Source organism: Procambarus clarkii, chromosome 59, assembly GCF_040958095.1.
Source record: "Procambarus clarkii isolate CNS0578487 chromosome 59, FALCON_Pclarkii_2.0, whole genome shotgun sequence".
NCBI classification, from domain to species: Eukaryota; Metazoa; Arthropoda; class Malacostraca; order Decapoda; family Cambaridae; genus Procambarus; species Procambarus clarkii.
Window position 1 is genome coordinate 32,063,106 of NC_091208.1, and position 18,198 is coordinate 32,081,303.

The window sequence follows — 18,198 nt, forward strand, 5'->3', positions numbered from 1 at the left end:
CGTTTCACCTTCCTTCTTATGATGTCTTCAACGAAACCATTGGAAAAGCCGTTGTTGACTAGGACCTGCCTTACCCTACAGAGTTCTTCATCGACTTGCTTCCATCCTGAGCTGTGGCTGAGAGCACGGTCGACATAGGCGTTAACGACACTCCTCTTGTACCTGTCTGGGCAGTCACTGTTGGCATTGAGGCACATTCCTATGTTTGTTTCCTTAGTGTAGACTGCAGTGTGGAAACCTCCGCTCCTTTCCATGACTGCTACATCTAGAAAGGGCAGCTTCCCATCCTTCTCCATCTCGTAAGTGAAACGCAACACAGAATTCCGCTAAAATGCCTCCTTCAGCTCCTGCAGATGTCTGACATCAGGTACCTGTGTAAAAATGTCGTCAACATACCTGCAGTATATGGCCGGTTTCAAGTTCATGTCGACTAAGACCTTTTGTTCGATGGTACCCATGTAGAAGTTCGCAAACAGGACACCTAGGGGAGAACCCATGGCGACCCCATCTACTTGCTTATACATGTGCCCATCCGGGCTCAAGAAGGGTGCCTCTTTAGTACAAGCTTGGAGTAGTTTCCTTAGAATGTTTTCTGGTATGTCAAGAGGAGTACAGGCCGGATCACGATACACTCTGTCCGCTATCATCCCAATTGTTTCATCCACAGGTACGTTGGTAAACAGTGATTCTACGTCCAACAAGGCTCTTATCCCTGTGACCTGTGTTCCCCGCAGTAAGTCAACAAATTCCTTTGGAGACTTCAGGCTGAAGGCGCAAGGGACATATGGAGTCAGGACGAGGGGACGGGAGGTTCGGGATGGTGGGGACGAGGGGACAGGGGAAAGGAGAATGATGGGAAGGACAAGGATACAGGAGAGTGGGGGATGGTGCAGAGGACGAGGGAACAGAGGAGAGGGGAATGATAGGAAGGCTGGGGGGACGGGGAGTGGGAGATGGAGGAGAGAACGAGGGGACGGTGGAGTGGGAAATGGTTAGAAGGACAAGGGGGAGGTGGAGTGGGGGATAGTGAGGAGGACACAGGTATGGGGGAGGGAGGAAATGGTGGGGAAGACGAGGGGACGGGAGAATGGGGAATGGTTGGGAGGACGAGAAGATGGGGGAGGGAGGAATGGTGGGGAGGACTGGAAGACACAGGGGAAGGTTGCTGTGGCTCAGCAACACACATGCGTTGCTGAGCCACAGCAACGCGTGGCCGGGTACAGCTAGTATATATACTTATATCCCTAATATACAATTGCTCAACAGAGTACAATAGTAATTTAAGTTTCTAAATCATGGTCAAATGTTCGCCGGCGTCGCCTATACTGCCGATGTAACCCTGCAAGTGTGTGTGCCGCTGATGTTGGTGATGGAATTATATCCTCTCCCAATTCTCGTTCTTTCCCTCATTCCTGTAGCTGCTTTCCCTTTATAATGTTAACACTTTAGGGCCTCCTTTATCCATTCTCCATCCTTATTACCTTACAGTAATTGGAAATTGAACTTCAGCAACCATTTGTCTGCTCACTCATTTGTCAAGGTCCTCATGTAGCATTTAGTAGTCATATGTTTATACATTCCTCATTGTCTTTGTATCGTCTGCAAACATCGACATGTACGAGCTCACTCCCTCGGGTAGATCATTAACAAATAATGAACAGTAGTGGCGTCAGAACCGATCATTGTCCTATTACCCATATCAGATTTGCCCTTCATAAGTTATCATTGACTCCAGGTGGTGGATGCGGGCATCAAGACTGTGGTCGACTGGTCAGAGACTGAGTGCGTTCCATCAAATGAAGTGAACTACAAGCTGAATGAAGATGTCTTCCTAAATACTGAGCCAAACTGCGAAGTTGGGGCTTCTAATTTTTGCATCAAGCAAGTCTGCAACTGTTCCTACTATGGTCGTCTGCTTAACTCAAATGGTTGGTCATGTTCTTGCTCAACCTTTTTTACGTTGATTAGATTATATAATTTTATTCATATAGATACAAACATTCCAAATATACAGTACATTTTGAGACATGACGACATTAACATGTAACCTAATAACAGGAATTATATATATATATGCTACGTCATTTCAATGGCATGGAAGGAAGACATGAATGAGAAGAAATAACAAAGGGCATTTAGGTATAATAATATTTGTGATGACTAAACCACACACCATAAGATGAAGAGACGACGTCGTTTCGGTTTGTGCTGGACCATTATCAAGTGGAGTGAGATGGGAGCGAGATTGATTGATGAAGATTAAGCCACCCAAGAGGTGGCACGGGCATGAAATAGACCGTAAGTGGTACAATTGTTGTTCAGTAAATCTATACAGTGTGCTGAGGTCGCATTTAATCGTCAGGCTGCTATCGTGGGGGAGGATACTGCTTGATAGTATTTATGAGGGTGTCCAGCTGCTGGACACCGCACCGCTCCTGTGCCAGGTAGGTTCACTACGGGCTCACCATAGCCCGTGCTACTTGGAACTTGTTCCGAGTAGCTGAATCTATAACAACAACAACAACATGCTGGACACCTTTTTTGACCAGAAGAGTGGCAGTGTTGATGACTTCAGGGTGGTTACTGCAAGAGTCAGGGACTCTTAAAGCTCTTCTAAGGTCGTTGGTTGCTTCACATTCCAGAAGATAGTGAAGTAGTGGCTTTTCTGTGATTGAGTGGCAGAAGATGCACTCTCTCTGTCTGGGTTCACCAATCTCCCAGTTGCATCTGTAACCTAGACGTAGTCTATATAACCGAACTGCTATTTCACTGTGGATTCCTTTTGGGATATTTAACCTTCCTAACTTGGTGACCTGAAGATACCATGTTGCAGATGGCGAACCTTCAGCTACTCTCTGGTGTAGGTAGGCTTTGTTGAGATGTGAGAGTTTTTTGGTGATGATGTTTTTTATGTTCTCTAGGCTGGGTTGGATTGTCTTATGTATCACTAGATGACGAGTTGCCAATTTAGCAATTTCATCGGCTCTCTCATTTAATGGGATTTCAACATGGGATGGGATTCGTTTAGGGTTATGTTGAGTCTTCTGCTTTTAGCGACTCCTCTAAGATACAAAGTGGTGTTAATTATTTCCACGTTATCTTTCCACTGATTTTGTCCTAATATTTGAAGTGCACTTTTGAGTCTGCGTGTTTGATTGCATTTTGAACGTTTTGTGCAATCACATGTGAATACCTGTTGTATGGCAAACATCTCAGTTTGGGTTGATGATACTGGTCCTCCCAGTCTCCAATAAGCCTATTTACTGTCCGTGCAAAGAGCAGCGCCAGCACTCTCACATTGTCCACCGATCCATCTTTGAAGATGTGGGTGGCTCCTGCTACTGCTATGTTGCACATTGGCTTTTTATTATGCGCTTTAGGATTGTTGTATCATAAACAGCCTTTTTCATCAGGAGACTATCTATTACTATTTTGAAGGTAGGCTCCTCCCACGGTGGGGGAACAAGTGTAGTTTGGGTGTGGTTGATCACCCCCTCTATCAAGAACCATGCCTTTTAATTGTAGTCTGTTTAGGACATTTCCCGCTCTGGCAGCCCAAGAGTTTCCGTTTTGGCCAAGTCCAACCACCAAGGCCTGCCGTACTGGGACTGTATCAAGGGGAAATAATGATCTTACTGATAATTGTAGCCGCTCTTTGTGATATTCTTTCTTGAAGAAAAGGCAAACCCGTTTCCAGTCTTAGAGTTTCAAGCCTGGTTCACGTCGGGGCTCCCATAGTAGCTCTCAATAAAATCTTTATCCTGTATATATACATATGTTCACTATGATTGCTGGGCACACGATCAAACACTGGTAGCTAAGCTAACAACTTATTAAACAAGCTCACTGCAGGAATCTATGACGTGGGGAGCTCACGCCCTGGGACTCACGCCCTGGGACTCACGCCCTGGCACTCACGCCCTGGCACTCACGCCCTGGCACTCACGCCCTGGCACTCACGCCCTGGCACTCACGCTCTGGGACTCACGCCCTGGGACTCACGCCCTGGCACTCACGCCCTGGCACTCACACAAGCCGCCCACAAAAATCGCTATAAGACTGCTTCACAAAGCTTCCTCCAGTCCTGACTTGAGTACACAGTCGCCCGACAGGCTCCACACAAAACATCTGCTCACTCCCTTCCTGAATGAGCACACAATTAGAGTTTGTTACGGCCACTATGGGTCGCAACCGGGTTCTTTGATGGTAGAACCAAAATGTTAGTATCCGACCCCAAGTCGGTAGTACGCTTTCAAGAAAGTGGCTATGTAGTGCATAAAAAACGGAGGGGCTGAACAAAACACTGTTCCTTTTATCAAAGTATTAAATATCTTTCCACCACCGTTAAGTACATATATGTACACTCCGTCACCATTAATAATATATAAAGAACAGATAGGCTATTTCTACACTTATGTACAATCCTTTCACTCAGGATATCAAACGTGCTCACGTGCAGAGTTCATCAATCCCCAGTGTTTCTTCACTGTCCAGTAGCGTATCCAACCTTATTGGGAAGAACACCGGGTAGTTCACCTGTACGTGGGCCATCCCACTGACGGTGTCATGAGGTGCCTGTACCCCCACGACCGCTCTCCAGCTACTCGCTGGCAGAGTACCTCAGCCACACGCTGAGCGGGGTCACAAACTAATACAGGGGTAGCGATCCCCTGGCAGCAGTCTCTAGCAACCAGCTAGTAGCACTACTCAACACGCACATCCCTGTCGTCAGTCTCTCCTCTAAGCCAGTCCCAAAAGTACGCCGATCTTTTTCAACACTAAAGCACTAGCAGCTACCACACTGCTTCATCGGCGGCGGCTTACTTGGTCGTTTCCAGGACCATGTAGGGAGACTGTGGACTGCCCAAGATGAACTGCCGTCTCCAGTACCGCTGCCCCCAGACGTCACCTCTGTGAACACAAAAACGTCATCAATGCCTAGCTGATACTGGTGAACTAGGAACTACCACTAACCCACTGGGGAGTTGACGTTGTGCTCTGTAGCACACACTAGGTGGCGCTGGTCTTGACGCGTCACCTCACCAGAGGTCACTCACAACGACCCCTCTGGCTGACCAAGGCAGGAATCTTTAACCATTTGCAGGTACTAGATAACCACCACCAGATGGCATTGTCCACATTCTGTACTATTCCGGGGAATTCGGGTGCGGACTCTTAGATTTCGCTGGAACTGCCACTCTACCCCCTGACAAGGGCGACGAGTCCGTAACAGAGTTCCACAAAGGTGCGACCAACACTCGCTTCCAGGTCGCCTCTAATATATTCAAATCACAGAGAAAAGGTGTACTATGCCCCAACAGCTTCCTCACACTAGCAAACAAGTAACCTTCACTTCACCGCTCACACAGGCCACTATATTCCTCCTTCTTCCATGAGATCAACCAAGTACGACCATCTCTGATGACTGCTGTGGCTCAAGTGAGGTCACGACGTCGTGCTAGCGTCACGTCACGTTACTAAAGTATTGACATCTCATTTCATGTAACTTGTTATCAGACGCCCATCCTCTGTTCGTATTCTTAAATTACTCACTGACGTATTGTATATTTTCCTTCCTCTGACCTCTTAATCGCAGGTCCGGAAAGCAGAACAACTCTCACCGGATTCACTCGTTCCACCAGGCTACATGGGGTCATAACAATATATATTATAAATACATAATCAAATTTGTCACACATGAGCAGCCCAGTGTAGACCTACGACAAGATTCTTTATTAATCCATTTTTTTTCAAGATGTAGACGAATGGCTTCTGTGATTATGGATTTAATGAGTTTCCAACAATAAACGTTAAGCTAATTTGGCCGAAAGTTCGATGTAAATGATCTATTCTCCTTAAAAATTGCTATATTTTCATTATTCCACAATTCCGTTACTTTCCTCGGCTGTAATGATTATAAAAATAGGAATTATTATTAAGTATGAAAGTCAAATGTTCTCTTAGTTCTTACCTACAATCGTTCAGACCCTGGCAGAGCCTTCATCTAATAGGTATCATAGGCCACTTAATCAATGCAGGGAACAAAATCCGAGGAAGTATAAATCTTCCTTATAATCAGAGATTAAAAAAGCTTAATTTACATTCAATTGAAAGACGAACGTTAAGGAATGATATTACTGATGAATTTAAATGAATAAAAATGCATCAAAAAGGATTTAAATAAGAATAAAACAGGAAAGTGTGGATATAAATAGGGTAATTTAAGATTCATCAAAAACGTAGGTAAACATCAAACTGATGTGGATACAGGGTAGTCAAGTGATGGAATTAGTTACCGGAAAACATAATGGCCTTGGGGTGGCAGCATAGCTTAAGCCGTAGGTTAGTATTCCGGGCATAAATTGTAGCTGCCTAGTATAGGCTAGTAGATCTTCAATAGTTGTATTTCTTCTCACGTAATGTTTTAAAATTAGTTTTGTATAGAAAAGATTGCATATAATAACCCAACCCACACACATGACATGAAAGTGCAACCCGTTCTCACACAAGACAGCACATATATGACTTAATGCTTAAAGTCAATATGTTGAATATGAATTAGTAAATATGTGATATATTCCCAGTTACTTTTTTTACCAAGGCCCAAACTCTTCCTCACGTACCAATTTACGTCTCACAGTACCCGTCCGTCAACATAGATAGCAGAAAATTCGTGATTGGTTCAATTATAAGGACAATTGTAGTTTTCAGGTCCCACATGGGTTGTGAAATTTACCTACTATTGTCCATGCTCTTAGAATATTACAGATCAGCTACTTCCTATTGAAGGCTCGTAGTTTTGTCTTGAGAAATATTAGTTGTTCTTAGTAAATTATAATAAGCACTAAAAATTATTACATAGAATAACAGTCCTTCACCAATCAATATTATATACCATAGTTTGTGCTTTACAAATCTTTAAAGGATGTTTTGTAGGAACGCTAACAGAAAACGATGTTACATTTGAATGTCTATAGGGTAAACTACTGCAAACAGGACGGTATTGTGTCTACTATACCAACTATAGCTAGGATGGGTATATTGTCACCTACCGCCTGTTAGGTGGGAAAGGGGTTCAATACCACCCACAGGATGGGTATGAGGGTCACATCCACCCACAGGATGAGTATGGGGATCACATCCACCCACAGGAAGGGTATGGGATCCAATACCACCCACAGGATGAGTATGGCGTCCACTACAACCCACAGGATGGGTATGGGGCTCCAACCACCCATAGAATGGGTATGAGGCTCCAACCACCCATAGAATGGGTATGGGGCTCCAACCACCCATAAAATGGGTATAGGGTCCAATAACACCCACTGGATGTATATGGCGTCCATTGCCGCGCGTCGAGCTCGAAAACCGCAGCATTCATCTCAGAACCATGCCTATTTCACACAGATTCCTTAATAAAAGTAAGAGTTTTATATGTCACAAGAAAGATAGAAATATGAGCTTCATTCTAAATACCTTACCATGGGCATATTTAAATTTAAAGCGAAGATACGTGTACTTTTATAATAGCCGAGCTTTAACCCCGGACAGATTGATCGACCGAGCAACTCTCTCTCAGAACAATGTTTATTTCACATGAATTCGTTAATAAACATATATGTTTTATATGTCTCAAGAAAGGCAGACATATAAGCTTCACTTTAAACACTTTACCATAGACATATTTAAAGTTCTAATGAAGATACATGTATTTTAAAAATTACGGAGCTCCCACCTCGTACAGACTGAACGACAGAGCAACTCGCTGTTAGATCAATGTTTATTTCACTTAAATTCGTTAATAAACACAAATGTTTTATATGTCTTAAGCAAGATAGAAATAAGAGCTTCATTTTAAATACATTACAATAGACATATTTATAGCTCAAGTGAAGATACATATGTTTTTATAGTAGCGCTCAGTAGCTTGTCGGGCATGGAGTGCAGACGCCTACGCATTTGCCGATATATTGTATAATTAACAAAGATACGCTAATAAAGCCTAAAATCTTATATGCCTCCAGAAAGACCGAGATATGAACATTATTATGATTGCACCAAATGAAATATATCATGTTCGAGAACAAAGATATATCAATTTTAAATTAAGTTTCGACTCTCTCTCGGGTGAGACAGATGGGGCGACTCTCGCCCCATCTATTGGAGATTCTGTGCACTAAAGACCCAAAGCTACTCAAACCCTCCTAGCATTATTTAAGTAATGACGTAATATGGTATATTTACTCACTATAATGTGGGTGCTGAATGCAGAACATGAAAAAACATATATTTACTCCAAACTAATATAATTTCATTATGAAATAAGTAGCATCAAAGGAAGTCGACGGTCCAAGCGTCAATGTTGTGGAACGACTTATCCAAGATATATCGTTGTTTGGAAAGTGTTTGTTGGCATATCCAGTTGTCGCACTTCTCTGCACAAATTATCACAAATTTAAATTATAATGTTAACAAGTAGAATAAGTATTTTTAATAAAATCTAACATAACTAGCCAGAAAACATTTAACATTTATTAAAAAAATATATGTTTGGAAGTTAAATCAACTTCATAGGACAATATATGCCCGAAACGCTTTGCGTAATAGTGGCTTTAGGCATTGTATGTACTTGCTCTACCTATAAGTCAACCAATCCTTGTAAAAATTTATTGTATGTATGTACCTTACCTAAATAAAATTGTATTGTATAAAATTGTATTGTATTGTATTGTATAGTTTTGTTATATATACTCGTTATTCGTTGACATGCGTTCGCTACTTAAACTACCATGTACTGTACTTATGTAAAATCTCCCATGTCTCTTCGCTCATCTCACCGAACCCTACAGGCTCTGTGATATATTGTTTAATTAATTGAGATTCACAAATAAAGCTAATAATTGTATATGTTATCAAAAAGGCAGAGCTTATTTTAGTTCATTTATTATGCACCCCATACCCATCCTATGAGCGATAGTGGAGTGTTACAGAGGCACATAATGGGCTCAGGGACTGAGCCCCACAATTCATATAGCCAAGCAAGTTATAATCTTGATAAGCTAGTTACAAAAGTCAATGCACATTGTCACATCAACAATGGGCTCGAGTCCGACCACAAGTACAGTTTATAATTTAAGCAACTGACATATATGGAGGGCTAGTGTCACAATTGATATGTTTATCCTACACATAACCCCCTCTCCCCCATCCAATGGGCAGCGGTGGATAGGTTACAATCAAGTCGTTTTTTGCGTTTTATTCAGAGATTAGATCTTATTGAGTGAGGAAAGATATTCATATTTTAAAGAAGGCTTCTTGGCTGATGCTCTCCATTGATGGAAAATATACAACATTTTGAAAATCAATGTTAGTTTGATCTAGATATTGTAATTAACGAAAGTATTTATGTCATCTGAAAGGTAGAAATATAGGCTACATTTAAAATCCTTTGTCATAAATATAACTGAAGTGAAAACGAAGATATATGCGTTTTGATAGTTACTTGATGGCTAGCTCTGAGAGTGTGAAGCCCTGCACACCAGCCAATAAATTGTATAATTAGTTTCCATATATTTTAATTAATCTTAAAAATCTATATGTCCGAAGAAAGGAAGATGTAGTCGTTAATGTGACAACATTTAAAAATATATATCTCTTAAGTTAAATAAATAATACCACCTTATTGCCGGTGTCCGGACACATGAAAACTACCTAGGTATCAGTATCCAGCCAGGCGGGGATCACAGGCTGCACAATACTGATAAATTATATAATGCACTACTTGTGGTCGATCTTGTAGCGAGTAGATTATGCCAATAATATACTCGCTCCAAATATAGTCAATATTCTAATATAGTTAATATTCCTGTCAACCTTTGGAGATGAATGAGGTGAGGCGTTGCCCGGGCAACACGGTGAGGTGTTGCCCGAGCAATATAAGCAGCGGTGTAGCGAACATTGGCTAGTCTACTTTCAAGTGTGGTCTAGAGCAGACACTTGCGAGATACTGTACCAACGCTCAGTGCGCTCAACTCACACCAACGTATCACCTGTGTACTTCTGTATATTCGACCAAATATATATATAGTATCTTAGTGTCTGTGTTTATTTGTCACCATACTTTACGTAACAATAGAACCGTTACATTGGTGACCCCGGAGAGTTTCGACGATACCCAGCCACGATTGACTACAACATGGACTCTCACTGGACCTCCACTGCTGCTGCTTGCTGTGGACCGCAGCCACCTGTCATGGAACGTTGCCAACACCCTTGCCATAGCTATGATTTTCATCGCGATCGTCTCTGCATTTTCATCTACTACGGCTTGCTGCTCCACGATCACTACTCACTCATCTGGCAGCTTCATCAGTAACTACATAATGTGGGATCTACAGCCTGTCCTGCCGACTCTCCGTCGCTGCCAGGGCACTGCTTGTTCTACAGGGGCGCCCACGAAAGCTGCTCTTTCGTCAGATTCATCTACACGTTCACTGCATTCTGATACTCTGCCGACTCAAGCACTTTGCGCAGTACAGGACTTACAGCTTGCGTTTCCGACTCTTCGTCGCCTCCAGGACAATTCAGCTCTAGCAGTGATTCCCGCGTTGTCCTAACTACGTGCCTACATTACCTCCTAATGTCCTGGTGCCCGAGCCCATCCGCCCCGGATCTAAATGCTCCACCAGCGACCCAAGGACGCAACAATTATGCACATTCTTCTCTCCTGCTACACCGAGCTTGTCCACACACTGCCTACATCTTTTAGTACCAGACTACAATTTCCACAGTCAACAATGTAGTACTCGGCGTGTACAGTCCTAATCAACCCAAGACGCTACAGCTTCGACACAGAGCAGACAGCAGACTACGACCGCATCGAGCCGCCACGCTCTCGCTCCCCGAGTTTAGACACTCACAATTCTCAATCGAGCTGCCACGCTCTCGCTCCCCGAGTTTAGACACTCACAATTCTCAATCGAGCCGCCACGCTCTCCCACATAGAGCTCCACGACTCCGGCCTCACTCAGCTCTCTGCTCTGCTCCAGGCTTCGTCTCAACGTCTGCAACACTGCTAAATCCAGAGACACATCCGCCGACTACGCAGTTCACTTTTCGACCACAGTTACCAGCAGCACCGCCACCTACGACACCGGACGATCCTGTACGACCTCCCACCCTACAACTCCAGTTACCAGCCGCACCACAACCTGATCCTACGACGACGGACGATCCTGTGCGACCTCCCACCCTACGACCCCAGTTAGATGACATCAGCGAAGAGGAGGAAGTTAACTTTGATGGTTATGTAACGCGAGCAGGGCGTACAATTCACCGACCAGCTAAGTTCCTTGATCAAGTATTTTTCCTTTCATCCCCTGGGAGGGGGAGTTCTGTAGCGAGTAGATTATGCCAATAATATACTCGCTCCAAATATAGTCAATATTCTAATATAGTTAATATTCCTGTCAACCTTTGGAGATGAATGAGGTGAGGCGTTGCCCGGGCAACACGGTGAGGTGTTGCCCGAGCAATATAAGCAGCGGTGTAGCGAACATTGGCTAGTCTACTTTCAAGTGTGGTCTAGAGCAGACACTTGCGAGATACTGTACCAACGCTCAGTGCGCTCAACTCACACCAACGTATCACCTGTGTACTTCTGTATATTCGACCAAATATATATATAGTATCTTAGTGTCTGTGTTTATTTGTCACCATACTTTACGTAACAATAGAACCGTTACAATCTCGAACCCATTTATGATGTGACGACTTATAGTGAATTTTGTAACTAGCTCATCAAGATTGTAACTTGCTTAGCTAAATGAATTGTGGGGTTCGGTCCATTCATTTTCTTTCTTTATTATGCACCCCATAATACACATCCCGTGGGCGGTGGTGTAAAGGATTACAGAGGCACATAATCGGTTCAGGAAGTGAACCCTCTAGTTCGTTTAGCTAAGCAAATAACAATCTTTTGACGCTAGTTACAAAATTATTAATGTACACATACTTATGCATACATGTACATATTCATACGTATACATATATACATACACATACATATTTAATCACCACCACAAATACACACATCAATAATCTTTGTGTCACAGGTGATCAACAAGAGGCTCACAACAGTCACTATACAAGGCACTTTACATCCATGAGGAGTCGCACAGTTACTAGTCTTGCTGCACACCCACCCAACTGGGCGGCAGCTTTACAGTCATGTGCTCCACACCCACCCAACTGGGCGGCAGCTTTACAGTCATGTGCTCCACACCCACCCAACTGGGCGGCAGCTTTACAGTCATGTGCTCCACACCCACCCAACTGGGCGGCAGCTTTACAGTCATGTGCTCCACACCCACCCAACTGGGTGGCAGCTTTACAGTCATGTGCTCCACACCCACCCAACTGGGTGGCAGCTTTACAGTCATGTGCTCCACACCCACCCAACTGGGCGGCAGCTTTACAGTCATGTGCTCCACACCCACCCAACTGGGCGGCAGCTTTACAGTCATGTGCTCCACACCCACCCAACTGGGTGGCAGCTTTACAGTCATGTGCTCCACACCCACCCAACTGGGTGGCAGCTTTACAGTCATGTGCTCCACACCCACCCAACTGGGCGGCAGCTTTACAGTCATGTGCTCCACACCCACCCAACTGGGCGGCAGCTTTACAGTCATGTGCTCCACACCCACCCAACTGGGCGGCAGCTTTACAGTCATGTGCATGCATTACCTACAGTAAGCAAATTTTGGATACTTCGCTAAGATTTCGGGCAGCACATCATTATGAATGACGTACTTACACATTTCATGGACACTATTGATGTTGTTATCTTTAAATTCCGCGATTTTTCACATTCCATTATATAATGACGCAAAGTATGCAAATAGTTCTGCTGACAGAGTTTACATTTAGTCAAATCTACATCATCAGATGTTACAAACTTCCAGAGGTACTTGTAGCCGAGCCTAAACCTAGCAGTGGTAACATCTAGAAGTCTGCTAACATTATTGGATGACCCATAGACGTTGAGCTTTGCCTCAAGACGAAGCTTGGGCTGATCTCTAATTTCTTAAGCCATATTGATGCTCTGTCCACAGAGCATTCTCTCTCTCAAATTATATACACTGATGGTTCCCTACACCGCACCACGGGTGCAGCTGGAAGTGCAGTTGTCCTGGCAATGGGCGATGGCCTATACTTTGAGTGGGGAGTCCGTATAAACAACTGGGCCTCTACCCTTCAGACTGAACTATTTGCCTTGATCCTTGCACTGAAATGTGTACAAGTCTCAAAACTTGATACATTAATTGTAAGTGACTCCTTATCATCCTTAAATGCTCTCAACTCTTTAAGACATAACTGTAACATGCTCGTGTCCGAAGCTAGACACAAATACAACAAAATTATTAAGGATGGTAACAGAGTCCATTTCATGTTGTCTCCATCTCATGTTGGCCTCCGAATGCATGATAGAGCTGATAAGTTAGCCAAAGAATCTGCCTTTAAAGGAGCCGTTGAGTGTAACCTTGGATTGTCAATGAGCAATCTGAGAGCAGCAGTACACCGAGAACTTCAACAAGATCTTGTAGATCTGAGGCAAAGTGAAATTGACACCAGTAATTCCATCTATCATCATACTATCATGCAAGAGGAGCCACACATCTATGGATCATCCAATAAAATCAGCAGACTTCTAGATGTTACTACTGCTCGGCTTAGACTCGGTTACAAGTATCACTGGGAATTCTCATTATCTGCTGATGTAGACCTGACCAAATGTAAACTGTGTCAACAAAATTATTCGCACACCCTCCGTCACTATGTGATGGAGTGCGAAAAGATACGTGAATTTAGAGACAATTCTATAACCAATGTTCCAGCGATGTGTCAATATTTCATTCAAAATGATCTGCTACCAGAAATTTTAGCCAAATATCCCCAGTTTGCTAACTGTAGGTAGTAACTAAGTGATTGTAACCTATCCACCGCTGCCCACTGGATGGGGGGCGGTGTGCAGGACAAACATATAAATTTTGACACTAGCTCTCCACATATGTCAGTTGCTTAATTTAGAACCTGTACTTGAGGTCAATCTCGAACCCATTGTTGATGTGATGATTAAAATTGAATTTTGTAACTAGCTCATCAAGATTGTAATTTGCTTAGCTAAATGAATTGTGGGGTTCAGTCCCTGAGCCCATTATGTGCCTCTGTAACCCTTTCCACTACCGCCCACAAGATGGGTATGGGGTGCATAATAAATGAACTAAACTAACTAACCCATAGACGAGCGATTCATCAAAGTTTATACAATATTGTGAAATTGAGAGTCAGTGTAGTAACATAAATTGGTAAAGCATAAATATTGTAAGTTAAGAATCTGATGCATGTGTGTGTGTTGGGAAGGGGGAGGGGGTTATACCCTTGGTAAGCGAGAGTGGAAAGTAACCTTAGACGTACTGCGGTCAATGTAGGGGGGAGGGAGGGTGGGAGAGTCAAATTCACCCTCCAACATCTGGGCATAGTACCACCAGCCTCCACAACACTCCATCAGCCTCCAGCTGATGCTTGTAGATGCTTCATCTAACCTCACTTATGTCACACATTAACCTACAGTTCCTGTGATATTTAAACTCCTCATCACAGTGGCGTCTCACCAATATAAATTGTATTGGATTTTGTCCCGAAATAGCTATATGCTGACTGGACGTGTATGTATGTATGTATGTATGTATGTATGTATGTATGTATGTATGTATGTATGTATGGATGGATGGATGGATGTATGTATGTACGCATGCATGTATGTATGGATGTATGTATGTATGTATGTATGTATGTATGTATGTATGTATGTATGTATGTATGTATGTATGTATGTATGTATGTATGGATGGATGTATGTATGTACGCATGCATGTATGTATATTGACAATCGACTTGAGAATGGTCCAGGACGGACCGAAACGTCGTCGTCCCTTCAATTTCTAGTGTGTGGTCTGGTCAACATACTTCAGCCACGTTATTGTGACTCATCGCCTGCATATGTATGTATAGATGTATGTATGTATGCATGTATGTATGGATGGATGGATGGATGGATGTATGTATGTACGCATGCTTGTATGTATGGATGTATGTATGTATGTATGTATGTATGTATGTATGTATGTATGTATGTATGTATGTATGTATGTATGTACGTATTTATGTATGTATGTACGTATTTATGTATGTATGTATGTATGTATGTATGTATGTATGTATGTATTCCCAATCACGTTAAAGACTCCCCCTCTATCATCCAATTAAAGAGAAAAACAACTATGTACTAAATAATCAACTCCTTGTAACTTTAATTATGCTGACCTTCCTATCTGTATTCAGACTGTGCCTACCATCATTATAGGTGATTATAATGCTAGACATAGGAATATGGGTAATTCGCAGTTCAATAATCGTAACGGCAACCAACTGGTGTCACTATTAGGTAGTCACGATGATGCACACATTGTGGGTGACCTTGAACCGACGAATATCTACGGAGGTATTCTTGATCTATGTCTGGGTGTCAACGTCTCCCACACCGTGTGCGCCTAGTCAATAATGCCAGATATGGCGTCTGATCATCTGGGCATATTAGCCACTGTAAGCATTGGCAGCTCTATCCTCCCTGGTGGAGTGTTCAAGCAGAAGAGGCTGGCTGTGCCCATCGATCAACGAGACAATCTTGTTGCTCATGTGTCAGATTGGTACAGTTCATCTGAGCCTTCATCAGTTGAAGATTTTAACAATGAGCTCACAGATACTATCAAGCAGTTTATAGAATCACTTGATTCATCGTCCAGGCCACGTAACCCAAATTACACTGGTCATAGCACTTATGCTTATTATAATGATTCTAAATTGCATACACTAAAACGCACTGCCAGAATAATTGGACTAGCTTATAGAAGGACCCGCACTGCTGAAATGCTTCGGCTCTTTCAAGCGGCTCTGGCTAAGGCCAGGGAACGTATGGCGGAGCTGAAGCAGACAGACTGGAAAACTTTTGTCTGTGGTCTCACTCTCACACGCCACTAAGTCGGGCATGGAAGGATATCAACAAGATCAAAGGGAAAAATGCTGCAGAGATCGCGCACCCTAATCCTCTGCACAGAGCAAATGAGCTTGTTGGTTCTTGGGCCACGACTTCCAGCTTTGACAGTCTTCCTCTACCCTCACAGAATGAATTAAATGATAGATATACTGATAGGGCAAGGCTCCTTGACTTCATGCGTCATCAAGAGGATGACTAAAACATGCTTTTTACTGAATACAAACTAGATTCTGCTCTACATAAAGGCAAAGCTACATCACCCGGGGAGGATGGAGTTACTGACGGCATACTGCATATGCTTCTGTTAGTTCCAGGGAATACCTTTCTTCAATTGTATAATATGAGCTATGTAACTGGGGAGCTTCCTAAGTCATGGACCAACAGTGTTATTATTCCCATTCCTAAACCTCACCAGCCGAGTGCTTTATGCCGTCTCCCTCACTAGTTGTCTCTATAAGTGTCTTGAGAAGATGGTTCTCAACCGTCTCCTTTACAAAATTAATAATATGTTGTCTCCCCAGATATATGGCTTTACGCATGGAAAAATACATCACTGTATTACCACATTCCTCACCCTGCATACTGATAGGTCATATACCACTTTCCTAGATCTTAAGTCAGCCTTTGACATTGCTAACCCACACGTCATTCTGAGAGAACTTGCTAAAATGAATGTTGGAATGTTAATGTTAAAAATTTTTCAAACTGAAATAAATATATAACACTGTACGGTACAGTTGTGTTTAATTATGTTTTGCCATTCCTTTGGAAAAGGTATTTGTGCACCAAGTACTACTAGGTCAGTATGAGATATGCTGAATGTTGTCAATATACCATCTGAATACGCTTCACTTTGCGTTAATCATTGGACGTCCTAATGATTAAGGTCCCCAAAAGGACTTAAACAGACCTCAGTGGATATTTTTACTCTCCCTCTCTCTCTATCTCAGAGCATCCCTTTATGTGTTGTATGTGGGTGCTGAAGTTCAGTCTCTTGTCTATGTATAGGTGAAGGAACTTTCCATAATTGTTATTGCTAATGTTTACTTGTAATACTGGGTATACATCCGGTGTTCTTACCCTCGACGGCGGCGAGGGTAAGCCGCGGTCGTATGGTCTGAAACCCACAAATATTTACAAAGGGGGGGGGGGGGATAAAATTTCCTCTTCAAGCACGCGCACACAAATGAACTATGTTACTTAACTGGAAGCACTCGTACAACATAATTTACACGATTTTTCAGGATTATTATACTTCTTACCAGTATATATACAGTATAGTACCTAGGAGGTTCTCTTCAATGATATCTAAGATAATTAAAAGAACCCAAGCAAACTACTGTGGAAATGTGCAGGACAAACATATCAATTGTGACACTAGCTCTCCACATATGGCATTTGCTTAATTTAGAAACTGTACTTGTGGTCGATCTCGAACACATGTTGTTGATGTGACGATGTGTTATGAATTTTGTGCCTAGCTCCTCAAGATTGTAACTTGCTTAGATAAATAAATTGTGTGTTCAGTCACTGAGCCCATTATGTGATAAATTGACTAAACTAAAAACTATAGTATGGCGACGAAACCTGAACTGCATAATGTAAATAGGGATTAACCAGAAAAAGATATAGGTGAAGAATAACACCAGTTAACTGTAAAGCTGCCGCCCAGTTGGGTGGGTGTGGAGCAATTAGACTAGTAACTGTGCGACTCCTCATAGACGTAAAGTGCCTTGTATAGTGACTGTTGTGAGCCTCTTGTTGAATCACTTGTGACACAAAAGATTACTGATGTGTGTATTTGTGTGGGTGATTAAATATGTATGTGTATTTATATATGTATACGTATGTATATGTACATGTATGCATAAGTATGTGTACATTAATAATTTTGTAACTAGCGTCAAAAGATTGTTATTTGCTTAGCTAAACGAACTAGAGGGTTCACTTCCTGAACCAATTATGTGCCTCTGTAATCCTTTACACCACCGCCCACAGGATGGGTATTATGGGGTGCATAATAAAGAAAGAAAATGAATGGACCGAACCCCACAATTCATTTAGCTAAGCAAGTTACAATC

The 18,198-nt window shown here is 42.6% G+C and overlaps 1 protein-coding gene across 1 annotated transcript in view; it reads left to right on the forward strand.

Moving 5' to 3' along the window:
• The window catches only part of LOC123768307 (uncharacterized), a 131,607-nt gene that overhangs the window by 58,208 nt on the left and 55,201 nt on the right, over nt 1–18,198 (forward strand). The window contains exon 3 of the mRNA XM_069307198.1: nt 1,736–1,928. Within this exon, the coding sequence (XP_069163299.1) occupies nt 1,736–1,928 (193 nt within the window). The remainder of the gene's footprint in view (nt 1–1,735; nt 1,929–18,198) is intronic.